This window comes from Sylvia atricapilla, chromosome Z, assembly GCF_009819655.1.
Source record: "Sylvia atricapilla isolate bSylAtr1 chromosome Z, bSylAtr1.pri, whole genome shotgun sequence".
NCBI classification, from domain to species: Eukaryota; Metazoa; Chordata; class Aves; order Passeriformes; family Sylviidae; genus Sylvia; species Sylvia atricapilla.
In genome coordinates, this window is record NC_089174.1 from 9,793,482 (window position 1) to 9,820,891 (window position 27,410).

At 44.1% G+C, this 27,410-nt stretch overlaps 1 protein-coding gene across 3 annotated transcripts in view; it reads right to left on the minus strand.

Annotated features, from left to right (window-relative positions):
- Positions 1-27,410, minus strand: part of LOC136373802 (mitogen-activated protein kinase kinase kinase kinase 4-like) — a 93,801-nt gene that overhangs the window by 20,682 nt on the left and 45,709 nt on the right. For 2 of the 3 annotated variants that reach the window (XR_010745740.1, XM_066338793.1), the window contains exons 9-21: positions 27,155-27,233; positions 26,287-26,462; positions 24,453-24,525; positions 23,855-24,050; positions 22,377-22,541; positions 21,464-21,622; positions 17,968-18,120; positions 11,167-11,298; positions 8,634-8,701; positions 7,433-7,548; positions 4,929-5,026; positions 4,440-4,570; positions 697-790 (exon numbers count right to left, since the gene is read on the minus strand). Coding sequence is in view for 2 of the 3 variants with exons in the window: in XM_066338793.1 (XP_066194890.1) it covers positions 697-790; positions 4,440-4,570; positions 4,929-5,026; positions 7,433-7,548; positions 8,634-8,701; positions 11,167-11,298; positions 17,968-18,120; positions 21,464-21,622; positions 22,377-22,541; positions 23,855-24,050; positions 24,453-24,525; positions 26,287-26,462; positions 27,155-27,233 (1,640 nt within the window). In the remaining variant the exon portion in view is untranslated. The remainder of the gene's footprint in view (positions 1-696; positions 791-4,439; positions 4,571-4,928; positions 5,027-7,432; positions 7,549-8,633; positions 8,702-11,166; positions 11,299-17,967; positions 18,121-21,463; positions 21,623-22,376; positions 22,542-23,854; positions 24,051-24,452; positions 24,526-26,286; positions 26,463-27,154; positions 27,234-27,410) is intronic. The other variant, XM_066338794.1, reaches the window with a different exon arrangement.

The window sequence follows — 27,410 nt, forward strand, 5'->3', positions numbered from 1 at the left end:
GTGATTCATTTTTCCTATCTGTGAAGTGAGAATACACTCACAAACATCTGAAAAGGGCCCTGACACCAAGTACAAATCTTATTACTGTAATTTTTTTCTTGTTTTCAACCACAAAGAACATAGTTCTGCTTTGTCTCTCTTCATCTTCTCTGCACTAATATTTATCACAGGGGAAAATCCACATGACTGGAAGCCTCTACTAGAAACTACAGCTGGAAGGAACCGCAACATGACATATGAGAACACAAGAATTTTCGCTAAGCCAGTAGGGAGAGATAGTGGTTTTCCACTGTTCTGCTAATATTTTAAGCAGTAGAAGGTAGTTCACTTTAAACTGGAATAAAAAGAAGTCAAGATTTAAAAAAATAGCAACAATGCCCAGCAACAATAACCAACAGTGTTTTTTGCCCAGTGCATTCACAAAATACCTTGACATCAGAAACTACTACAGGTCAATAAGAAGGACAAATAAAGAACTACAATTTTGTACCTAAATGTAAGGCATTTCTACAGGAAACATAAAACCTGAAACTGCACAGTCTTTTTTTCTAAGGCTTATAGCTGTAATTTCCAATGACACTGCAGGATTTCAGAGTGAGAATTCTCCCATGAAGTAATGGATATGGCATTTATCATGCACATTAATGACCTGACTCCCCCTCACTGCACCCATCCCCTTACAAATAGCCAAATTACCTTCTGTTCTGCCACGGTGCTTTGGGGTTTCAGTTCAATTCCATCTGGTACCCTTGTCCTTGAGAAATCTGCAATTCTGCCGCTCAGCAGTTGCCTGGTAACAAACTCCAATTAATGAACAGAACTACTTCAGGGGGAAAAAATTAGAAAAAAAAAAGAGGAAAAAACTACACATAACCATGTTCAAAAGTGAACATAATTAACATTCAATAGTTACACTCGAAGGTTCTTGTACAAAAGCAAGCTGATTAGTCTGTGGATCTGCCTGAATGGGCTTGTGCCTGAAGACCACTCACACACAGCAGGAAGCTCTCCCCACCTTGACAGGGAACATCCCTTCATCTCCCTGCATTTCATCCATCATCTTTCAGACACTGCATAGCTCAGGCAAGTCCCTCAAGCTGTCATTTGCGAAGTGCCTACTTCAAAACTTCGGTCTCCTGTTACACATTCCCCTGTGGGGTGTAATTATGAGCCACCCTGTTCTCCAGAGAGAGCAGCAGCTGCTCTGCCATGTGCTGCTGTCAGGGACCTCTTTGCCAGTGCCTACTGGGACAGGCTACACTGGAATTTCATCCTGTGAATTAGTTCCTAAAACATGGACGTCCTCAGCTTAAAAGGAAACACGGAAAATGTGTCCCAATGCACAGAAAGACAGAAGAAAGCAAGAGCTGCTGGACTGGCTGAGGCCAAGAGCCCCTCTAGCCCAGCATCCCATCCTCAACAGTCATCAAAAGCTGATACCAAAAGCAAGAGTGAGAACAAGGCAAGTGTCTGTTGTGAATTCCCAGTACATCACTGCTTCCTGCACTGCCTGAGGTATCTTTGCATTTTAAACTTTTTCACCCAAGTAGAACTGCTTCAAACATGTCTTGGCCCCATTTCTGCACACTTCTACCTCAAATGATTTATTTATCCCATTTATTTATTTATAGTCGTATCTTTTTTACTGCAATCCATTTAAGCCTGTTACATTTTTGCCTCCTTTCCAGTAATTATAAAACTGACTGGATTCAGCCAGTGTGAATCCACAGTGCTCTACAGTGCTATGTGCCAACTGGTAGCAGATTGTAAAGTACTTTTATCTTTTAGATGATGCCCCATGCGATAACAAAGAAGGTTTGGTGAGAGACCTACTGATATGAAATGGGTGTGTAGGAGTAGAAGTTTTTGTGGGACTTTTTCTTGTTTATTTTTTTGCTTTGGATTGTCTCCCCATTCTGTGAGTGGGTAAATATTTGCATACTAAACTTATAAGGAATGACAAGATGTGGATTAGGATCAATGGTGAATGCCAGGACCTGTTCTTACAGGGAAGCAAACAGCAGTTGATCTTAAACAATGTCAGCCTCCAACTTAGGAGAGGGAGAAAGTAATTCCTAGCCAAGCAAGCACCTGCATCCACCTCATCCAAATGCTGGTAGAAAACAGCAATTAAAGAGCAGAGAGAGGAAACTGAACTATACAAATGAGTCCCAGGATACTCAGTGTTTCAGGGGCATACTGCAGGCACTGGAGGAGGAAGCGCTCCCCATAAAGTAGGAGGAACTAAGATCAATGGAATAGATGTGCTAAACATGGAGGTAAGACTCTGGATCACAGACACTGACACTCTTCCCTTAAAACAAAAAACTGGAGTGTGTGAGGAAGAATTCTGGCTCATCTCACTGTAAACAAAAACAAGGCCAGAAGCTGCTTTACTGGTGAAACACAGCAAGCCCTTGGTCAGGCATCTTCAGACAGGCACCTTCTCAGGGTAGTTAATAGGATTCATCCAAGAACAGAGGAAGCTCCTTCTCTTGCATATGTCACAAGTGTATGTCACTGGGCACCTTCAGGAAACAGGAGTGTGGACATCAGGTGCTGTACCACAGCACAGGCAGGAACAGGAAAACACAGGTTGGTTTCAGTAGCCCATTAAAACTCGGCCCAAGGTGCTTCAGCCACAGCCCCCACAGAAACACTCCAGAGTGCAAAGGGCTTCAGATCCTACAGTCACATGCTTTAGAGAGCAAAACACCCCCAAACCCTTCACTTCATCCAGAATATGCAGTTTCAACACTGGCTGCTCCTTTCAGTCAGATCACTATCCTTTTTGCAATTTACTTGGCAGCAATCAGGATATACTTCCTGAAGTATCTTTTAATATACATGATGTTCAGCCAAGGTGAACATAATAGCAAGATTATACCTTTGATTTTACAGGGGCTCTTGCAGTGGCTGTGAGCACAGGAAGGTAAACGTGACAGGGAGCATCCTGCTAACTGCACCTCTCCAGAGGATGGGTGAATCTCAGACACAGAGGAGATGCAAATAACAAATGCAGAGTTCCAAAGGCATTGATAACACTCCTTCAAATCATTACAGCATGCAAGAATCACAGCAATCTGACACTTAAACAGCAAAGTCATTGCTACAGGGCAAATCCATATTTTTATGTAGAGTCTTCCTGAGGTCTAGGATGAATTCTATGACCTAGAGTGAGTAAAACTTTTTACAGATTGGAATAAGGTGGTTTGGAAGAGGATCAGTAGGAAAACAAAGGCATCACAGTGAAAGTCAGCTCTTTCACATGCAGTGAACAAGCTACAAGATTTTTTTTAACATTCCTTCTCCTCATCTCAGCTTTGAAAATGAACTTCAGAAATGCAAATCAGGAGCATACGCATGCACAAAAAAATCTACCTCTTCAGAGCAGCACAGGGGAAAGGACTGGTACCAAGCCCAGACGCTAACCTGCCAACAGTGCTCCAAATCTGGGCATCTGGGCATCTCTGCCTGACACCTGACAAAACTGCATTTTTGATAGTGTAATTCTGTCAGAAGAGCAAGAGCCCAGAGAGCTCATATGGGATGCACTTCAAAGTAAATCCTAGGACCCGAATTAAACTGAAGTTTCTTTGCAAGAAAACCAGGAGTTTCATTCACCAGTACCAAAAAGTGTTTCCGTTTGCTGTTCCTAACAGCAGGGGTGGCCAAGTGACCCCCTGATGCCCTTCTCTTGGAGTAGCAAGCTGTTCTTGCTCCACTGTTTCTCAGCAGAATACACATCTTACATGACAGGTATAACACCACAAGATGTCAGTCATAAAACCAGCAAGATAAACAGGAAAGCTAGAGAGACAAAGCGCAGGTGGGATCAGCTGTGGGACAAGCCACAGCATCAGCTGGAAACCACAGCAGTTGTGCAGAATGTCAGTTTTAAAAATGCAACGCATTTTACAAAACTATCCCTCCTTTTTATAAAAAGCCCAGGTGAAGGAATCAACTTTTCAGTGGCAATTATTTCTCCCAGAGTGAACAGACTATGTGAACTCAAGGATCGTATTTGCCTTGTTTTCTCCAGTGTAACCTGTGTTTGTCATGAAGGCAAACAGTTTTTACAGTTTTGTTTCCCTCTCGTTTCATGAAAATTCCATGTAAATGTAGATCAATATGAAGTAGTCCCTGTAAAAGCACTACCCTGTATATCCAGTTAAAACAAGACATTTCCACATTGTTCCAGGGCAGCAAGTCATCAAAGCATATTATTACGCTGTGCACATCTGATGGAGCAAACATTTACCCCCAGGAGTTCATTAAAATGCAATTAAATTGCTTAATTACAACTGACACAAATGAGTGATAGCAACTTCAAAGGAGGGGGAGTATTTATGCATGCCAGCTTTTCTAAGTATTTAGAACTGTGTAACAAGAATATTATTATTATTATTATTCATAATAATAATAGTAATCAAGCCAACCTTGTGCGGTTTGTGTCATCTTCATCACTGCTGCTGCTGCTGCTGCTGGCTTCATCACTTGAGGAGGAATAGTCTGCTGCTTTTAACAAGGAGTTGGCACTGTCCTTCACTTTGGCAAAGGAGCCTGGACTCTGAGCAAAGAGAACTCAGTTGAAGAACCCATTGTTAAACAGCATGTGCCATATTTTACTGTCCCAGCATACACAGTTATGGTCACTTCCACACCAAAACCAGCTTTACTAGGAAGCTGATGCCTCTGTTGGTCCATCACAGGTGGGTATCTCACACAGGAAAGTGACTTGAGCCAAAACTGTACACTCTGCTGAGTTCAGAGCAGCGAGCCTGAGCCAGCCCCACGCCCCCCTCAGGTCGACTCATGAGTGACAGCAAACTCACACACCAAAACAGAGCTGTCTGCAGAGACAGACCCCTTGGTGAAAACAAAATGATGGACAAATCAAAATTATCAGTGGATTTAAAAGAACATACTGCAATCTGGCCTGGATGAGAAACTTTTTCAGGCTTCTGATGCAACTGCACGTGGTTCTGGGACAAAACATTCTCTGTCTTGGCCAGTCCTGGATTCCCTGGGGGCAAAAAAACCCAAAAGTTTCTTTTTTAAGTGTACATGCAGCAGGTGAGAGAGCAAGACAAGCACGCATAGCTATGGCCCAAAGCAGATACCAGTCTCTGCTGACCAACTTCTCTTTTCTCTTTGTTGCAAAGGAAAATCTCATTGCTCATCTCCCAGTGGTTCTGGATGCTGTGAAATTATGTACATAAACTGATACTGGTTGCACTTTAATGCTGCAAGAGTAAGACAAGCAAACAAAACCCTTGACAATATACTCCCACTGCACATCAGGCAGTTCTGTGGGAAGTGATCAAGGGAAAAGGTGAGGGCGTGCTAATCCCTTCCTCTGGTCCTCATCTTGAGGAGAGACAGCTCATCCCATCAACAGTTGCTGGTCATATTCCAGCACCAAAGGGCCATGCAGTTATTTCTTGACTGCAGACAGGGGGTCAGCAAGAAAAGTCAGGAGCTTGAGCCCCCCTACACATCTCTGGGAGGAAAGAGAGGTGCTGCCAAGATTTGGCCTTCATAAAACTGTTGCACAAAACTAGTCCAAAGAGTCGGATTATCTAAACCCAACTGGGCTGATGGCAAACAGCTGTGCTAAACTGCAAATCTACTTGTGAAATGTGGGCCCCCACTGCCTGCAAGCACTGGAAAAAGCAAAAGAAACCTTGAAGGGATGCTCTGCTCACAATCCCTGATGCAAGGGAAAGGGAGGAAAGCCAGTCCTGGGACACGCTGGCCAGCTCAACTCTTGCCTTTTTCAGCAGTCTCTCCCATGACTATCCCACCGTTACCAACAGGACTCCTTGTAAGTTAAGTGGGGAGAATTCAAGCTCACACAAATTAGGATTCGTATTTTGGTAATTCAGTTTTGTCACAATGGTTTCATGTCTTCATCCATTTTGCAAAGCTTTCAAAACTCAGAATTCCTTACTGGTCAATAAGCACCTAAGCAACTCAGCGGAACTATTAGCTTTAAAGTATTTATAGCCCTTTTCTCCAATTCATTATCCCTGTGGGTTTGGGAAAGCAACAAACTCTATCTGAAATGCCATATGCCAGAACTAGCTGTAATATAATGACACTTAAGAACTCAAGGAGACAGTTTAAACCACAAGGGGGGTTTTCTATTTTTTCCATTGCTGGTAAGATTTTTGTTAAACCATGCCAAAACAGCACAGGAGTTACACATCACGTGGACTTTGCAAAGTTGAGCTGGGCTGTTGCATGTTATTCAACTCTTATTCAAACACAAAATGACATAAGAGCAAAAAGAAACAAAACCCAAGCAATTTAAAGTGTACTTGGGTTTCTCTTGAAGAAAAGCATCCTATTCTGTGTAGCTAGTAAAAGCAAAACTGGCTTGATTGTGTAAGTGTAATAAATAAGCAATTTGTTCCTCATTTATTTAGGGCTTTTTAGGGCTTTTAAATTAACAATGTAAACCTCAATATAAAAATAAATGACCTCATAAGCTCACTGAGGTGATTTCAGAACGTTATTTGAATCCACCCTGTTTTGGGTATGTGTGAGTCCCCATGTTCCCAATCTTTGGTGGCCAACCTGGATGCAAGGCCTTGCAGAGCAGAGCAGAGCAGAGCTTTGCGTGGGGCTACATAAGAACTGCCCTGCAGCTGACCCACAGAAAACACCCGTAGGAGTAGCAAGAGAGGAAAAAAGCCGTCCACTTTTCCATGTGCCAGAACTTCAGCAACCAGAATCTGTATTAAAAAAAAAAATTCCCAATCACGAGCAAGCTGCTGCATTCCTACACCACGTCCGGGGACAGCAAAGGAGGTTACTAAGCTGTACTTTGCCTAAATCAAATGGTTTTCTCTTCCTTTTAACTTATTTTGCCTTTTTTTTTTTTTTTTCAATTCCACTGTATTTCTGCACATAAAAAGAATACTGGAGAAATATTTCATAATGGGCTGTAGAAAGAGACTTATGCTTCCTGTTGCCAGTACACTATTAGAGTGCAGAAATATTAGTGTACATCAGCTGCTCAACTGTATCATCTTATCAGTGGGCAGTGCAAAGAGCAGACTTTGCCAGTGGGTGAATATCAGTATTGGATTACATCTGTATGTCTGGAATGTTGGCTCTGCTGAGTTTCAATTGTGTCACTAACTTCAAGAGAAATGATTTTTTTTCAATTCTTAATTGAGACAGTTCAGATTTTCCACATGAAAATATATTCACAGTCATTTTTCTTACTCAAAAGAGGAAGTGCTTATGTTTTAGGAACATGGAACCGTAAAATCCAGCGGGCTTTCAAAAGCCTCTCACCAGAGAATGTCATTAGAAGCTCATATCCTATTTGCAATTCAGAACTTTACACCCTGCAGAAGACCATTTCATGTCACAGGAGTTTAGTACATTTTGACCGATGGATCTTTGACTTAGGAATCACCTGAGGTTGACCAGCTGCTCTGGTGAGATCCCATCTCCCACGGCTTGGTGCCAGGAGTGCTGCTGCTACTGTTCAGCTTCAGAGCATGTCCCCCAGGGGATGACTGATGAGTATTACTAAACAGAAAGACAAAAAGCAGATGAGACTCTCGTGTGCAGGAACAGCGACTGGAACAGAGCTCCTGGGCCACTGGATTGAGCTCCCTGCTGTTGCAGTATGAGATCATACTCTGGGTTACAAAAAGTTTATCTTCATTGCTACACCAACAAGGGCCACCCAAGAGCGAGAGAAGATGACAGAGGGGACAGTTTCTTCTGGGCAGTCATCCTGGGAGATTACAGAGATTCTCAAGTCATTACAAAATATCCTTCTATATAACCTCTCCCCTGGACTCTTCAGACCTGTGTCAGTTCTGATTCCAAAATCTCATGGCTTTACAACTCACTACCTTCCTAGAAGATACATCAACAGTCACTTACCAGTGGAGAATGGAATGCACTGGACAGTAAAATAAGTTGCCAAGCCAGTGGCTCAACCAGAAACCCAGTCCCAGAAGTTACTCACTTGTAACGCTGACAATTACTTATGTATTTCTTTTCTGCTTTACCTCCTGTAATTCCCAAGTGGAGAGCATTTAGGGCTTGATTTCACTTGAAAGTTATTTCAGATGATGTTTCTGACTCTGACTTATCAGAAATGCTGCACATCACTCCGTTATTTCAGCTAAATCTACTTCACTTTCCAGTCTCTCCAACCCATTTTATTCCCTGATTAGACATCTAGTGGAGGCTACCCTTCACTGCTGAGCTCTAGACATCTTTGGTCTTTTCTCCTGGGATCTGAAAAAAGTACACCAGCCTTAAGGGCAGACTGCCAAAATAGTCACAATACATCTACAAGCTGCCTGTTCAAGCTACTATCAGGCAAAACAAGCAGCACAAGCTGTAATTAAAAGTGCCTGCACAAGGAGTTGAAGCCTGACCCCCCTTACCAAAGCATTCAGACACCTGACTCTCCTTTGAAACCAGTGCCACTGGCACTGATGTAGAGCACCTGCCAGATACTCTGGTTTTCTTATTGACAATAAGCAGCATTAAAAAACTAGTTTAAGCATGAAACATAGTATAAGCATAGTGTAAGTATATAAAAGATATAGTGTAAGTTTACTTTTAGTATAAGCATAAAACACTTCAGAGCTTACCTTGAAAGGCATCTCGGATGGCCAGGCTGATCCCTGCTGTAAAATTTTGAGGTTGTCCTTTCTGGAACCTTAAGGATTTAATGAAACATTTCAAGGTTGCTACTGGTATTTTAGATTCAGTCAATAAACCTAATGCTTACCCTGTACCAATTTAAAAAAAGACATAACAGAACAGAACTAAACAGAAATGAACAATAGTTCAGTGGGACCAGTGGAGAGCCATTCCATGCTATCAGCACTGGAAGCTGCAAGTCAGCAGCAGTTTGCTCCAAGCCTGTACAGTCTTATCAGGGTGCAGACAGAAAGAGGTTTGCACTCTCCTCAGAGTCAGTATCATTCTTGGTCAATATTTAAAGCAGACAGTGAAAGGCATCCACAGTCACTGAATGCAGCTTTCCCCAGCAGGTGGATCACCTTATGCTGTTACCACAGGCTGGAGAATGAGACACACTCCAAGCTCCAAACGCAAAGTAGTAAAATAAATACACACATGGGCATATGAATTCCTGCTCAAATAGTCCTGGATTTGTTATTAGAAATTCTCTTAGAAAGAAAAATACACCATCACCTCAATTACACAAACTAACAAGCTCTTCCACAAACAAGCCAGACATTTTCACCAAACAGGCTGCTACAAATACCCGGTCTAACAAAAGAGGCGTGTCTGCAATCACAGATCGTGCAGATATTACATGTGTGCAGATATTATACACTGTGTTGATCTGACATGTCCTGGTTTTTGGTAGCAGGGGGCCACAGAAGTGGCTTCTGTGAGAAGCTGCTGGAAACTTCCACCATGTCCAACAGAGCCAATCTCTGGGGGCTCTGAAGATGGACATGCTGCTGGCCCAGCAAGAGAGGTCAGAGAGGTAAGTAGCGCCTTTGTGAGGACATATTTAAGAAGAAAATCAAAAGAGCACGGTTTTTTCCCGGGGGTGCGAGGCGCTGCCGGGGCCATCCCGGCACAGTCCGCGGCACCGGGCCGCCGCCATCTCCGAGCGGCCCGCCGCCAGCCCTAAGCAACTCCGCGGATCTATTAGCTTTAAAGTATTTACAGCCCTTCTCTCCAATTCAAAGCTGGCCCCCGGCCAGCTGTGCTGAGGGCAGGCGGACAGAAGGGCAGCGGCGGCTCCGCCTTCCCGGGGCCCTGCGCCAGGAGAGGTGTTACACAGCGCCAGCGCCCCGGGGGCACACCGCGGCAGCGGGGCCGGCGGCGAAAACACGGCCAGGGACACCCCCGGGCCCTGAACCTCACCGAGATCAACGTCTCCGCGCCCCGGGACCCTACAAGAATCTTTGAACTGGTGGAACTTGTTGGCAATTGTACCCACAAACAGCAGATTTTCTTCTAGACAGAGAAGAGGAGGAGGTGAGACCATGTGAGGGAAACAACATGGAGACACCAGGGTCAGTGGAGAAGGGCAGGAGGTGCTCCAGGCACTGGACACGACATTCCTTTGCAGGCTGTGGTGGGACCATGGTGCAGCAGCTGTGCCCCTGCAACCTCTGGGGATCCACAGGGGATAAAGAGATCCACCCACAGCCCGTGGGGATCCACGGGGGATAAAGAAATCCACCCACAGCCCATGGGGATCCACGGGGGATAAAGAAATCCACCCACAGCCCGTGGGGATCCACGGGGGATAAAGAAATCCATCCACAGCCCATGGGGATCCATGGGGGATAAAGAGATCCACCCACAGCCCGTGGGAGAAGTGCTCACGCCAGAACGCGCAGAGAAAGCTGTGATCCAGTGGGAGACCCAAACAGAGACAGAAAACCCCTGTTTCCATTGATAGAGAGGGCCCTTGCTTCCAAACGAGAGCAGCCTGCCCCCGTGGACAAGCGACCCACGTTGCAGGTTTTGGAAAGACTGCTTCCCCGTGGGAAGGATTCATGTTGCAGCAGGTTTGTCAGGACTGCTGCTCGTGAGATTGGAGCCACGCTGGGCAAGTTCAAGGAGAACTGTCTCCTAAGGGAGGGACCCACAGCATAGAAGAGGAAACACTCCTCTCCCTGAGTGAACAGAAGAAGATCTCAGGTGATGACTGACCAAAACCCCCACACCCCGTCTCCCTACACTGTTGGTGGGAAAAAGGGAGGGGCTGGGAGGAAAAAAGGTGTTTTAAAGGTTTACTTCTCATTATCCTCCTCTGACTCTGTTAATAATAAATTTATTTTATACCTTTAAATTTGAACCTGTTTTGGCCTTACAGTGTTTTTCTCCCAGGCATCATCTCAACTCATGAGTCCTTTGTTCATGTTTTCCCCTCTCTTCTGCCCAGCTAAGAGCAAAAGAAGGTGAGCAAACAGCTTTTGTGGGCTTTTGGCCAGTGTCAAACCATGACATACACATAAACCCACACCACCAACCTGCCTGTAAATTTGCATCCCTTTTTCCAGATTCACATGACCCAGTTCATACACAAACGACGAGATTTTCAGAGTTTTGTGAAGTGCAGAGGGTGGATACTACACAGTGCAATGCCATCAACCCCCCCAAAGAGTGCCAAACACCCCAAGTTTTACTCACCTTTGGGGGCTGCTCTTTGCTGTGGCTCGTGCTCCAGAACACGTCGTCCTGCCCGGGGCTGAGTGGAGCTGTCACCATGTCTGACAGGGAACTGCTGTGGTATACATCCTTACTAGCCCGGAAATTGTCACACTTGAAACAAACAAAACACGTGTTGAATTGCACTTCCCCGCCTAGCTAACAGGTCACAGTCTCAACAGAGGATCAATGATTCTGCTTGAGAGATAAAATATTTACTAAGCCTATCAGGAGTATTGTGTTTGGATAGAGCCCTACTCACCTTGTTCACTGTGCAGTGAGTTATTGATTTCCAGCATGTTAGGCATAAATATCCAAAGGGGAAGAGTACAATAAAAAGTGGAAACAAATCTACTCTTTGTGTAAACACACACACACACCTCCCCACCCTTTTTTAAAATCTATGGAGAAGCAAATACGTCACTAGCACAGGGAACTAACTACCTGGATGATGGAAGAAATGCTATGCAGTCAAACTATATTTCATTCAAGCCTGGACAATGCTTCTGCTGCAGAATTTCCACAGTCTAATCACTGTGGGAACCCACCCCCCCCACACTTAGATGTTGGTATCCAAGCTGTTCTATGCATGGCCACCACCAACCCACAGTCAGTGGAGGCAAACTGCCAGCTGCAAATACTTTTAAGTGCTCCAGTGATTATGAAGGGGCCCTCCTCTGAAACAAATTTTTAAATGACTTGGAAAAGAGAGAAAGAGAGAGAGAGAGAAAGAAAAAAGAAGAAAGGAGAGGAGAGGAGAGGAGAGGAGAGGAGAGGAGAGGAGAGGAGAGGAGAGGAGAGGAGAGGAGAGGAGAGGAGAGGAGAGGAGAGGAGAGGAGAGGAGAGGAGAGGAGAGGAGAGGAGAGGAGAGGAGAGGAGAGGAGAGGAGAGGAGAGGAGAGGAGAGGAGAGGAGAGGAGAGGAGAGGAGAGGAGAGGAGAGGAGAGGAGAGGAGAGGAGAGGAGAGGAGAGGAGAGGAGAGGAGGAGGAGAGGAGAGGAGAGGAGAGGAGAGGAGAGGAGAGGAGAGGAGAGGAGAGGAGAGGAGAGGAGAGGAGAGGAGAGGAGGAGAGGAGAGGAGGAGAGGAGAGGAGAGGAGAGGAGAGGAGAGGAGAGGAGAGGAGAGGAGAGGAGAGGAGAGGAGAGGAGAGGAGAGGAGAATCAGTAAGGAAAAAAATGAAATTATGTTCAGACTACACCCTCAAGTCCAGGTGATCTCATTGCTGCTGCCTGTGTTTAAAACGTCTCTAAAGGTGTCCAGTTAGAGCACTAGGATACCAAAAACCCCAGTCAGAGCATGGGAAGGGGAACGAATCAAGCTACTTCCTTACAAAATCTTCATTCTAAGAGAACAAGAAGTAAGCAGTGCAGAAGTCAAGCTAAAATATTCAAATTTTGGTCCTCTGATTCTTTCTGTATGTAAAAGAAGAAATCTATATACTGAGGATCTGCTACACCAGAGGAAGAAACTCAAAAGTTGAATGTGTCAACTGAGAGCACCGCCTCCCTGTAATGAGAAATCCTCTTGGACACACCACCAAGACAGAACACACAGAAACTCTCTCTGAGCTGAGCCTGTCTGCAGGGACTGCTATGCTAGAACCAGTTTGGTATTACAGAAATAGAAGTAGTATTAGAGAAATGCCTGAAGCTCTACCACTCTGTGCTTCACCTTGTCTGATCTCCCATGCAGTGCTAGGCCAGGGCTCTCTGGGAGGTGCCTCTTCCTCAAAGACATGGCGAGATCAGCACCTCCAACACTTGGAGGCCTAAGAATGAAGTTTGCAATTTTTGTATGAGTCAAACTCCTGCGTCCCACCTGAGTTAATGCAACTTAGACCAGAGGCATCTGCAGTACACTTTCCCCAAAGAATGACTCAGACGAATATTTTATTGATCTGTCAGATAAAATTCTCTAGTCTCTCCATCCTAAAAAGTAACAGAACTTCACATAGCTTCCAAAAATAGGATTACAAACTCTCTATAACTGTACAAGACTAAATTTCATGGGAACAATGTTCAACATCAATTAAATATTGACAGGCAGTAATTCTAAAACTAGATAAAGATGTCAAAGATGTCTCATTGCAACCTTCCAGACCAGTATGGCAAAGTCAACTGTCAAAGCCAGCCCTGAGAAGTTCACTTAAGTTATTCAGGTGCTTTTCCTGCTTTTTTGGGAAAATACGTTCTGTTGCTTCTCTTTAGAGAAAACAGCTTTTTCAGCAGTTGTAACATCTCATAATCTATGTTCTTTCAAAATACCTTTTTGTCCAACATGATTGTCTCTAATAACAGCTTTTAGTTAACCAGAATTATTTTAACAGCAGTGTGTTCACCTGAAGTGATCCATTGTTGGTACAGAAACAGGTTTTGTAGCAAGTGTATTATTATCAGAATATAGGAGAATTTTCTATTCCTTGCTACTTTTTCAACAAGATACATATATTTCTTTTAAAATTCCAGCCTCTGAGTCCTGCTGATTACCAGAAAAGTATTTGCTGAGTCATGATATAAGTGACTGAGTTAATACAAACTCTGTCCAGAACACTGGTTCTGTGTAAAGCCAGGAACAGACACCTGCTTCCACAAGCTGGCCAAAACCATCTCAGATAACCCCCAAAATGAGTGTTTTATATTCTCCTTAGGTTTGTAAAGGGAAAAAATTTAACACCCTCCCAACAATGATTCTAAACTACTGAGATTTGAACCTTAAATTGTTTTTCTTGTAAGTAATATCGAAAGGGTAGCAGCTCTCCTCATGCACTGAAAGCACTGGTAGAGAAAGCGTTACCTACTGTGTGTCTTCAAACCATAAAGGGACATGTAACTGAGCTAAGGAAAAGAACACGTTGATCCATGAAATGATAACATAAGTTGATATAGCACAAAAGACTCATTACTAGAATTAGTTTAAAACCATTTAGAAGCAAGAAGTTTTTAAAAGACAGGCTGCACTGCTTTTTGGATGATGCCCAAGTTACTAATTTGAACTGAATCTACATAGAGGAGATAGATTAAGTGCAAGTGTTGTTAGGAAACAGCATAAGGAAAAGGAATTTCTTAAACTTCTAAGCAGAGGTACTCTGGGATACTAAGGCAGTCCATGACAGCCAGCTCTTGTAATATTGTTAGTCTTCTTGTTCTGATTCAGTCACTTCAGCCCACATAATAGAGAAGATCCACCTAGCAAATCCTATAGGAAAACCACAACAGTTAATTAAAAATGGAGCTCATTTCAGATGTGAGCTAAATTTTTCCACTAGTCAGGCAGCAGGGGATGCTGGGTAAAAGATCAGACTCAATGACTCTGTTCAAGAAGCCTCTGTGAAATTCTGCAAGCAGTCCAAAGCCGTTCATCCTCCACCACCACAACCAGAGAGCCAGATCTGCCACTGTACTGCAGCAAACACAAACCTGGTACAAAGCAGGTGGAATTGGTACACTCTGAACAGACAGTATCTCACATTTCCCTCAGCAAACATACAGGACATAAGGCATCGAGAAATCATGCACCTTTCACCTCAGGAGCTGTGTTAAGTTTTTCAGTGAAATAATTCTGAGAGAGATTTGGGCACCCAAGCTGTGCCACAAGATCACACTGAATACGACTGTTGAAAATAAGAAGTGATTTTTGTCTGAGCAGAGCAGTGCTGGCAGATGATCCCTCTCTGACAAACCTGGCTGGAAGTTCTTCAGGGCAGCATCTGTGATGAATTTAGCCTGCATTTTAACTCCACAGTTATTTTATTTTAAATCAACTAGGCACCCACATACTGAACTACGCAAGTATATTGTTGTGTCTTTTAGTCTCCCAGGTGACTACCTGACCCATCACTTGTATTGCCTAAGCACCTCCAGCTAATGCAGGCAGCATATACAAACATTAGCATCAACAGCTGCTCCCAACCAGCAAAGGGAAAAATAACCCTTCAGGGGATTTATAAATTACCCATTGAAGTTCATGTGGTCTCCATGTGAACACAGCAAGCAGCAGCACAGATTGGCTTCTCCCTGTCCACACACACTGTCAGCTGGAGCTCTGCCTTGTGAGGGGGTACCAGGGCACCTCCCAGCAGGGACTGAAATCACACAGCAACCACTGTGCATCACTTGCTGCTGTTATCCCTAAGTAACACCATCACTCTAAACAGCATTTTTTTTGTAGTGTAGTTTCCATCAAGAAATGTCAAAGAAGTTGGTAAATGCTGCTTCATTCCTCACCACTCCCCTCAGTAGCTCCAAGAGGTGCTACAAAACAGGAAAGCACTGACAGGGTGCAGAGGAATGGTCACTTGTCCCAGGTGAAGCAGCCTCTCATCCCAGAAGTGGCACCTAAGCAGGGCAAGACTATCCTCTGTACAGCCACTGTACTCCTGCAGAATCCCAAATGTCCTGCAATAAGCTATGGATGCTCCCAGTGCTATTACAGAGCTGAAGTATTTGCCTCAGGGAAGCTGCCAGCCTCTGCCCAAGGCTAAGATACAAATGTCCTTCTTGTAGACCTTGCAATAGCTCTCCAGTGATTTGATGCTGCAAGCTAGGCCATCAACTCAGCCCACTTAAAATACTCGTGACTTGAACCAACAAACAGGCCCTGGAAAAAAAGGATGTGAGGAGACACACATAAATATTTTTCCAGGTAAAAGCTATCAGGTGAAATGAGGCCTTCCTGTTCACAACATCTGCCTCTGGTGATTTTTCCATCATCACCAAACAGCAAAGCAACCTGAAGAGGAAAGGCACAGGGAGGCTGCGAGACAGACACTAAGAGCCAGCTATTATCCACCTCCCAGACTCTCAGACTCTGAGACTCGCTCTGGGGCACAAACCAAAGCAGGATAGGGGAGAGCTGTTTCCCCATATCGTGCTGGGGAATTTCAACTACTCCAGTATCTGCAGGGAAAGCAGCACAGTGAGCTGTAGGCAATCCAGCAGAGTCCTGGAATGCAGAGAGGATAATTTTTTTCAGCCAGGTGATAGACAGCCCCGCCAGGGGGATGCAATACTGGTCCTGAGGGTCATCAACACAGGGGAGCTAATCAGTGAATTCAAGGCTGGAGGCAGCTGGGGCTGCAGTGATCACACACACTGGTGGAGTTCATAGTCATGAAGAATATGGCTCAGGCAAAGGGTAGAGTCAGAACCCTGCATTTTAGGAAAGTAAGGAAAGAAATTTGTATGATTAGGGTGGTGCAACACCAGGTGGTGCATCTGCCCAGAGAGGCTGCAGATGCCCCATCTCTGGAAACATTGAAGACCAGGCTGGACAGGGCTCTGAGCAACCTGATCTGTTTGAAAAAGTCCCTGTTCATGGCAGGGAGGTTGGACTAAGTGACTCTCAGAGGTCTCTTCTGATCCAAATCATCCTATGACTCTGTGACCTTTCATGCAGGATGTTCACCTGAAGCTCATGGCAAACAAAATTAGCAATGAGTTTAAGAAACATTTAGGATAATACAACCTAATCTCATGGTAATAACCTATAATTGCAGGTATGCTCAAAGAAGCATACAGGCCCATGCTGCTGCTTTAGTGAGGCAGTGTGACATGATCTGAAAGCAGCTGAGCTGCAACCAATAACCCATCCTCTTCTGCAGTCTGACCTTCCCTCTTTGACTCCATGACCCAGCACAGAACGAGGTCATAGCAGCACACAAATAATGCCTAAGCCTGGTCTGAATGTCACTCCCCTGTGGGTAGCACTAGCTAAATCCCACAGAAGCAACTGGAGAGATGCATACAAAAACTATCCACCCATGCATCCACCCATCCATACTTCCAAGAGTCCAGCGGAAACTGAGAGCTGCTCAGAAGAATAAAACTAGTGCTATGACTGTATGTCCTCTCTGAGGGGATGAATGAATGAATGAATGAATGCAAAATAAAATACTATGTAAAATGTACAGCAGTAAGATTATTCTGGCCACTGCACACCTTCAGAACAAGTGGAAATATCCAGGCTAAATGACTTGTGCTCACACTTAGAGTAGTTTATTCCATTTTTGCTTGCTGCTTTGTTTTTCTTTTGTTCACATATGCTTACAGTCTTTTCACAAGAGGCTGGAGAATAAAACCCTGCAGTCCAAGCTGCTTCCTTCATACACTGTGAGTAGGATGTTGAAAGGAAGCCAAATTTTTGGGCACATTGTGAGAACCTCAAAACACCTCTTCCAGCACTGGAGCTAAAATGGCTTAAGATAAGGATTCCAATGCAGAACTTCATCAGAATGTTTTCACTATATAGGTACTGTTTAGATCCCATTTCTACCTCTAATACTGAAGTTTTAAAAGACTCAGACTTTCTAGGCTCTATCCAGAGGTGAAATCTGATTTTGCACTTCTCCTTACTGTATCTCCACATACTTACAGATTATTTCATAAGATCAATAGAAATCTTGATTGTTTACATGGTTTCACTCATAAAAAATTCAGGTTTGGATTTCTTTTGTAAAGTGCCATATACATTTATGGCACCATATAAATAATGCATCATCCAGGGGCTGCAACAGCACTGTCACTCAGACTTTCTGTGAAACATCTGAGAGGAGTTTCATGGAATCAACAATCAGGCATCAAGCATAAAAAACAACTCTTATCTAACCCTGATCTGCAGGGCTTAAGTATTATTCCACATAGAGCTCAGCAGCGGCGGCGGCACCACAAAACCTCAGAGCCGGTTTGCATAGGTCTCAGCCATTTGTGCCAGAAGGGAATTCTGTTTCTGATGGACTGTCCTGCCTAAAACTAGCCCTGGCCCCTCTTTCCCAGCCAGGGCAGCAGTACCTGCACTACCAGGGCTCTCTGTGGCGCAGGGGTGCAGGGGCTGGAGCTGCTCCCGGATCCCATCCTGGGCTGTGGGGTGGCCTCGTGTCCCAGCGCCGCTGGCCACTGCAGGGAGGGCTGGACGCTGTCACTCTTCTTTGCTCGCTCCTCAGCCTGGGAAGGACAAAAGCAGCAGCACATTGAACAAACAGCCACAAGTTTGTGGGCTGGATGCTGTCCCATGTCCACCTCTGATGGACCTTCCAGGAAGAAGCACAGCCCTGGCACAGTACAAACCACTGTTTCCTCTCCATTTGCAATCATTCCTTTTCTATCAAGTTTCCAAGCTGCAGCAAGGAGAAGGGCCTGTGTTTCTCTTTGCTGTATTCTAGGCCACTCCTTTGGCTGCAGGCTGGGATTTTTAGTTGGGAGGAATCATCTGTCTATACTTATCTTGGACAATATGGAGCCTGTTTTGCTATGCAGTAATTACCCCCTTCCACAGCACTGACATTACTGCAGGTTGCTTTCTATCTTAAACCACTTTTAACACTCTTTTGGTATGTTACTTGTACTGTGAGAAAGACTAAGGAACATGATCTAGAAGGAGTAGGTTTCCTGAGGGCATTGCTCATTACAAAAGTCTTCATCCTGTGGTTTTGACCCTACTACTCTTTTCAATTCTCTTCAACATGACTAATTCCCATTCTCTAGTGTAAATCTTTAGCATATCCTCTGATTCAGCAGCTGGAAACAGCTCTTCACAGTAAACTAGAGATTAATGCCATAAAAATACCCTTTTATCTGTGTCAGGGTGGGCATTCTTAATTCTATCTCTTGCTCTATCTGTATGTTTGTGCCTGTATCGAAAAGGTAAGCATATTCTTAGCACAGCCTAGAAACTGCTGAGGACATGGAAAATTACTCCAACTCAGTCTCACAGATCTCCACTGTGGAAAAAAAGAAGACTAAAACCATAAAAGAAACCCCTTACTAAAACAAGCAACCACAGCCAAACACCATGACATTCTAACCACAGTGAGCACACTCCTGAGGCCACGTTTTCATTACCTGCAACTCATAATAATGAAAGGCAAATTTTACCATAAGCAAGGAAGAAAATGTGAAAGCCAGATATAATTCACCCTCCCAGCTCTGTGCCCAAGGGGAGCTGGCATGAAAGGCTTTTATGATCCAGATGCAAACTCATGCAGGTGACACTTTGGGCTTCCAGATCTGATGCCAACCCCCACCCAGGCTCTGAGCTAGTGCAGTGTCAGCAGGAGCTTGGAGTCTGCCTCCCAGCTCCTTCACTCTGGTGCTGGTGAGTCCAGATAGAGCACACAGTGAGCTCACATCTGGGCACAGATGAGCAAGGGAAAATTGTTCTGACTTGCTGGGCACAGGATAAGCACAATGGCAAAGACAAGGAACCTCCAAGGGAGAGTTGTACCCCCCCAACATTAAACCTGAGGCTTTGGAAGGCTTTAGGAATTTCTGTTTTTAACATCTCAATGAAACTATAAATCTCGAGAGCTTCTGTGTATCGATGAGTTACCCTAGAAATGGGACACCTAAAAAGTACAAACGAACTCACTCTCGAGTAGACTACCACTGTCCCCTTGCAGGTCCCCCTCAACACAGGAACTAACATCTCTCTGGCTAATGAACTGGAAAAGATCAGTATCAACAGGAGCAAAATCACTGACTTGTCCCAGTTAAAAACAGTTACAGCTTTAAAGCATTTTTAGATAATTTCAAATAGTTACAAGTGCTGAAAAAAAAGTCTTAAACAAAAACTGCAACCCTCTACCACCAATTATTAGTTTAGTGACTGTGGATCTGTGACTTCCAGGAAGTTCTGAGATTAAGTAAATAATATTGTACAATATCCTTAAAACTAGAATATAATATTGTAGCCATAATGACAAAAGCCTCATGCTGTGAACCTAAAAAGCAACTAATCTGCAACTAATAATACTGTATTTCACTAGTAAATTGAAAGTTAACAGTGACTGCCCACTAAATTCAATAACATATGTCATTTTTCTATCAAGGAGTTTTTTACAAAACACATACCAAAACCAGAGATGAATATCTAAGACTATTTTATTGGAGTTTTGTCTTCTAACTATAATAAAGTATAAAATAAATTAACCATCTGAGTTGCATTTTCACCCACTAAAGGCCTAGCAGAGGCAAAACTTTTCTATTCACTTTGATGTTGTGTATTTAGAAAAAGCAGCTTACTTCTCTGTCCACACTCAGTTTGTTCTTCAGCTGGAATAAGACCCAGCCCTCCACCAGCAAACAAATACTGATTTCAAGAGCAGTTCATTCAAATTTCAGCAGCAATTTGTTTAATCGGTCAGTACAATAAAACTTTTAGAGTCGGGGTATTTGTGGTTTTGACACTTAGGTTGTACTTGAAACAGAATTACTCTCATTTTCACAAATTGCTCCTCTAATAAGGAACTTAATACCTTCTGTTTTCCTGACTTCCTGCTGCTGCTTGGCTGTTTGCAGACTCTGTTCTGTTACTGAAATTCATCATTTCACCAATCCCAGCAATTACATTTAACTCTTTATCAATACAGGACATTTCAGCTCAGGGAATAGTTGCAGCACACACACACAGGAAGATGACAAAGATGGCACTTGCTTAAAGACAGCAGCGAAGTGTTAAGAAGCTGCACTGCATTTCTCCTCTTTACATGTGCATGAGCTCTCCTCGAGCCTCTCTTTGGGCACTTTGGGAAGATACTTTGCCATGACTGCAGAGTCTGGCAGAGAACACCATATCCACTTTTCTACTGAGGAGGCACCTGTGAGCTGCTGAGATTTTTGACCCCGACTTTAGTGACAAAACAAATCACACACCAGCTGTAGAACTGGGTTAACCAGTTGGGATTATATAAAAAAGCATGCTAGGAATGAGGAGATAATATATGGAAATGGACCCAGAGCTTTTCATGATAGGATGACAGTGACCAGAATGATTTGGTGGGTAGAAATACCATCAGAGTTAGCAAAGGAGGAAAATGGATTACATACAGGCTCACTATATGTGGCTATCCCTGATTCATGAAACCTCATCCTGGGACATAAAGAACAAGAAAAGGTATCACGCCTGCTTGCTGGGGTACAGAGATCTGTGCTCAGGAGGCAGGATGCCATTCTGTGCCTGAGTCAATTCTGTGAACCCTAACCTCTATGAAACCTCAGGTGGTATCACCTTATTTCATGCCTCTTTGAAAGACAAGGGGATGACACCTACTTGAACAGAAGAACCTCATCTCTCCACTCACCAATCAAACCCTTCTCTCAACTCAAGCAAAAGTGACAGAATGATTCTTCCTTTCCCTTATCCTTTGAAATTAATGGAAACTGAAGACTGTGTAGTAAGTCAGGTCAAGCTCCAGACGTAGGTTTAAAGATCAGTCTGCTCTCTGCTGCAACATTCCTACAGCATCATAAACTACAAAGCACCAAAATGCTACCCTGGCCAAGACAGTACCTCTTTGCTTGTGCTGCTTGATGGAGGATGCACTCCTGCATTTGAACTTTTGGAAGGCTCCTTCTTCTGCCTGTGGTCATGCTGGAGAGACAACAGCTGTGTCTGATCTTTGGGGAGAGTTCGGTGCATCTTCCTATTGTGCTGCACATCTTCCATCTTCTGAAAGCAGAGAGTGATGAACCTCAGAGACAATAATGCCTTGGAGGATAACCAAGTAGCCTGCTGGAAATAGTGGCTTTTCAAAGAATGAAGTGACCACAGTTCCAGCAGGGCAGACAGAAGAGTCAGAACCCCAACCAACAGGAAGAATAAACTGGCACCAAACACTGACTTTTTAGACAGCAGGTGAGAAAATCGTATTGGTTCTTTTTACTTTAACAAAAACCAGAGGTCTTCAATCAAACACTGCATGCTTCTGTTTGATTACAAATCAAGTTGCAGCTGAAACATTAGAAAAATGTTGTGGCCAAGGTGACAGACTTGACAACGACAGTTCAGCATTAAAATTAACCTCTGCTCCATTGTTTTGGTGAACAAGAAATGGTCCTGGTTACAACATGAATGCAAAATGGGGACTGGAGATTTAAGTTTAGGTTTAGCTGATGCTGGACATTTTCAGGGCAAAGGAATTTTAGTCTGACCATTTCAGCACAGAGAAACAGCAGGGACAAAAGTGGGAGAGGCAGTGACGGATAAGGAGGGTGACTCAGTAACGTCTGAGTTAAAGGAAGGCAGAATCTGAGAACAAGACGTAGTAAATGCACTTTATGCATTCACTAGAGCACAAATGCACTAGTGAAGTATCTCTTTGGTCCGTGACTCAGAGGATGGGAACACCTTCAGGGAACTGAGAAAGACATCAGATATAGAACAGGGAGCTGCAAACTGCTGTCAGTGAACACCCTCTTCATACCTGCTTCTTTTCTAATTTCCTCGGTCCATCCACTATGAAGTATTCATCTTCCACAGCCCTTCTGTCTTCTTTACCCCTTTCCTCTTTCCTCTGACTGACCTTCACCTCTGGCCACCTCTGCTCGCTCTCCTGCTGCCTTCGTAGCTCCTGCTCTCGCCTCTGGTGCTGGAAGAAAGCCAGGGAATAATCATTGCTTGTTTTACTTTACTTTAGTACCGACCAATTACTGATGCCAATGCTCATAAATCACAAGGCCCATTTCCTGCTCTTCAGTCACTAAAGGGAGGGCACCTGACACACCACAGGGCAAAAGTGGGCAGGAACAAGCTGCCACCACCGTGACTGCCAAACCTGAAGTGAAACCTCTGCCCTTTTGGCAGCTCAGGGCAGATCTGTCATTCATGAGGCATGTGAGATCTCCCTGACAGCTGGCAACTAATCTAATGATAAATGTCCTCCCAGCATTTCAAGACGGAAGGGATTTTTTTCCCAGAGCACTCCCGTCTTGATGGAGCAGCACTGTGCTTCACAAATACCAGCTCTGAAGTGATCACACAATGCTCGAGTTTTGTCAGATACTCAAGAGACATGTTGGTGATTTTTGTGTTGTGCTGCTGCAAGAAAGACATTGAGGGGCTGGAGTGTGTCCAGAGAAGAGCAACAAAGCCGTGGAGGAGTCTGGAGCACAGGTTTAATAAGGAGCAGCTGAGGGAGCTGAGGATGTTCAGCCTGGAGAAAAGGAGGCTCAGGAGGGACCTTATTGCTCTGAAAACTCCCTGAAAGGAGCTTGTAGCTAGGTGGGGGTCGGCCTCTACTCCCATGGAACAAACAAGTTGTGCCATGGGAGGTTTAGATTGGGTATTAGGAAAAATATGTTTACTGAAAGGCTGGTCAAGCATTGGAACAGACTGCCCAGGGAAGTGATGGAACCACCACCCCTGTAAGTGTTAAAGAAAGTATTGGATGTGGCACTTAGGACCAAGATACAGTGGTGGATGTGTCAGTGCTGGGTTAATGGCTGGACTGGATTCTAGAGGTGTTTTCCAACCCTAATGGTTCTGTGATTTTATGATTTAGCTCTGCCTCCAAGACAACAGTGTGTCAGGCAGCTGAAGAGGCAACCTTTAATATCTTAAACAAAAGCAGGGCCGAGACTCTGGACTAGACCAACAGACTGCAAAATAGGAAATGCATATGTCACCCCATCTGCCAGGGCTACCACCACCAAACCCACTCAAGTAAAATGCCCTTCATTTTCTGCTTACAGAGTTCAGGGCAGGTTATCAGCAGATAAAGGACTGAGCCCATCTAAAACCACTGTGTTCAAAAGTGACACGAGTTCCCCCAGGGTGCAAGACTACGATCCAGGTTGAGCTGACAATTTAACACAGTCCTTTTGCCTTGCAAAGCCCACTCCCTACAGGCACATTTTTAATTTGTGATGAGATGTGGAATAACAACACAAGCCAGCCCCCTACATCCTCCAGCCTTCTCCTCTGCTCTTTCTGCTGCTCGATGCGCTTCTGCCGCTCTGCCAGCAGCTGTTTCTTGTACTTCTCCTGGTCCTTCAGCTGCTGCTGCTGCCGATGAGGGTCAGAACGGTTTTTGTTCTCTTGCTGCAGTCTCAGAAATTCACGGCGGAGAGTTGATTCCCCCGGGAGATTAACTATGGAGCTGAAACAAAGAGGAGGTTTCTACATGACGAAACATAGCATTAAAGAGAGAATACAAGGTGCTTTGAGAATGTTTGTTGCCCTATGTTAGCAAATAATGATGTATTTCCAGCAGTTGATTCTGCAGCCAAGAATTACTTGGTGTGCTACAAACCAGCTGATTATTTGGTCCTTCATTTGAGAGTTTCCCCCCTACCACAAGGAAAGTAAAGCAGCAGCCTATTACAGACATTTTATACTCAGCAGTTACATCTGACAGCTACAAAACAGTTAGAGCTACCAAAGGGGACCCAGGAGATCAGGGATTCAGAGCAAGTTAAGAAAGCTGCTCTGGCTGAGGAGAGCTGCCTTCAATGAGAACAGCTTGGGCAGTCAAATTTTCTATTCCAGTAATAAAATTAACCTTGGTTCTCCTTCATCTTCATTCAGCTCATCATCTTCCTCCTCACTCCCGCTGTAATCATAGTCCGTTTCTTCTAAAAAAGAAAATAAACAAACACCAGAGGAGGATGCTGTTATTCAAGACATGATCTTGAACTTTATTTCTGAGCATTCAGCCTGAACTACATGCTAAAGAGGAACTGGAATTTAAAAGTCACATGTTGTACTGAGAGGCCGAGGAGAGGCAAAATATCCACACACATAATTCAAAATCTAGTTCAGATAATGATTCAGGGCAGCCCCTTTACACACACCCACCTTTTCCCATGACTGACTGTATTGGTTTGGCAAAACTAACCTACTTCCAGAATCTGAAACAAATTAGGCTAAACCCACAGAGAAACCCAACCCCCACAGCACCACCAGCAGAGGGGTTCTTCAAAAACACATTTAGATAGGACATAAAAGCTTGCACTGCCCTGCTCTGCTGCTCTGTATCTCTGTCATAGCTATGTTGAGGCCACCAGTAAATCCCGATTTCCCTTCGTATCAAAGGGAATAATTAAGCAAAAAATAAAACAAAAACTAATACTAGTTTTAGGATGAAGTTTCAAAAGCTGACCCATAGTTTCACAGTTCTCTTCAAGACTAAAATGAAGGTAGTTTTTATGGGATAATTTCAAACTGGTCCTACCCTGCATTGTTGGCTCTATTACATGCTAAATTGGGAATTCATTCTTTTTGAAGTTACTATTTGGAAATATGTAGTCTGGCAATTCCACACTATTCTCCTTTTCATGGGAGTTTTGGTTAAAAATAGCATTTTCAGGTCAAAATGTAACTATTTATGAAGAAGTGACTGTTATCTTTGCACTCCTCCACCCCTCTCAAGGGCATTTGTGAGAAATTCTAACTCACTATCTTTCCACTTCAGTGTGGAAATCCACTTGAGATTCACAGCTGAAAGAGGCGGCAGAATTTGCAACTACTACTGGAGTCAGTAAATCTACTTTGCAACAGCAATTTCGTTTTAGGCACAAATATTTCTGTTGTCAAATCAGAGCATAAATAAGACACCTTCCAACACCATAGTGCTTTTCAAGTTTGCTCTGTCCCTGATCCTCACAGTGCTTCTGGCAGTATAAAACATAATAAGAGGAAAAAGAGAAGAGACACCAGGGTTGGTCAACAGGCCATGTGTCTCTGTCCCCTTTACACAGCCCTTGTTCTGTGCAAAAAAATGCACAGGCATTTTCACAAGTATCAGCCCCATTCCTACACTGCTTGTCCAGCTTTTGCTCTGAAGGGTAAGGTTGGGCACTTGGAACAAATCTGAACTCTCTTTTTCTTCATACATGCTGTGAAGGAAGTGATTTATTATAACATCTGTGTTTTACTGGAGCTTGGAGGTTTTCTCCAGGTCTCCTTTGTGCACTCCATTGCAAAACACTTCAGGAGTCCTGCTTCCCCCAAAGAACTCACAAGACAAAATTATATGGAGATCCAACAGGCAAATCAATTTGATCTGGGACAGAATTATGAACTGAGAGACCAGGAAACACTTGTGAAGCACTGCTCAGGAAAGCAGAGACCCAGACTTTACTTGGAGTCCTTTCTCCCTGCTAGCATCAGAGCTGCTCTCAATAACTCGAGCTTCCAAGGACTTTAGCACTGAAACACCATCAAGGACCCAGGCTTTGACAAGGAAATCTTCAAAATGTCCCCCTATCAAGGACAACATTCCCTCAATTTTCCTGGTTCTAGCATTTCAGCTGCATCTGCCTTGTGCTCTGCTGCCAAATTCTGAAGAGGCCATGCTCTCTGAAGTGTCCTCTATTTTGGTTTTGCCACTTTACCCTTTTCTCCTTTTTTCTTCCTTGTCCTGTCCAGGTGATCCTTCAGCATGATGCGCACTTGCCGCTCGTTCTGCATGTCTCGGATGAAGGAATGCTTCAGCAGGGTCTCCGTGGATGGACGATGCAAATAATGTTTCACAAGGCAGCTTTCAACAAAATTCAGGAACTTCTTTGACCTAAAAAAGACACAACAGTGGAGAAACACCAATAATCCTTTTCAACTTGTGGACCAAGCACTACTCCTGAGTGGTGGAAAGCACTAACTTTGCAAGGTTTCCTTCTATACTGGAACTGAGAGAGACAATTTGAGTTCTGCAACCAGTGAGACTCCTGCAACCAGCACAGTGCTGAAGGTGAACTCCACCTCACCACCCTCTCAGAGGAGCTGTTACCTTGAATTTACATCCTGATCAACAAAACCACCATCTGGCCAACACAAGCCTTTCAAAAACGCTCTTGACCTTTTGGTAAGGTGAAGATTTCCTTTATATAATTAATTTAAAACAAGAAAGAATTCTCTGTAGGGCAGGTGACTGGCATAAGCCCCACAACATCCAAGCAATCTTCTAATAAAGCCCTGACTCCAAGCAGAACATCTAAACCTTCCTTGCTTATCCTGCAATTTTGGCCACAGACACCAAAATGAAACAACTGCCACAGTTTAGGCAGAGTTCAAAAGAAGGGTGTTGCTTCCCAAAGATAAACTATATCTTCTCTCTGGCTCAATCCAGGTCTTAGAAACAGCATAGGAATCACCTCCTAGATAACTACATGATTTAACAAAATCATTGTCTCTGGACAAGACAGCTAAAAGCCCTCCCTAAGCCCACTGCAGCAAAAGCACAGGGTTTTTTACACATCTCTTTACCATTTTCTGGATTTCAACTTTGGGGGCGGGTTCCTTGGGATGAGGAAGAGTGCTCTCATGGGATGCATGTCACACAGGGCTGCAAAGGAAACCACAAATTATGGAAGGATGCATAATTTTCACCCCCTGTGACCTCACTTCCCCCTTCCAAACACCTCCACTTCCAACATCACAGCATCTGCCCCAGAACCCAACCAGGAGCCAACCAAATTCACACTACAGCCAAGAAATCAAGTCTCTGAGTACATAGAGATTT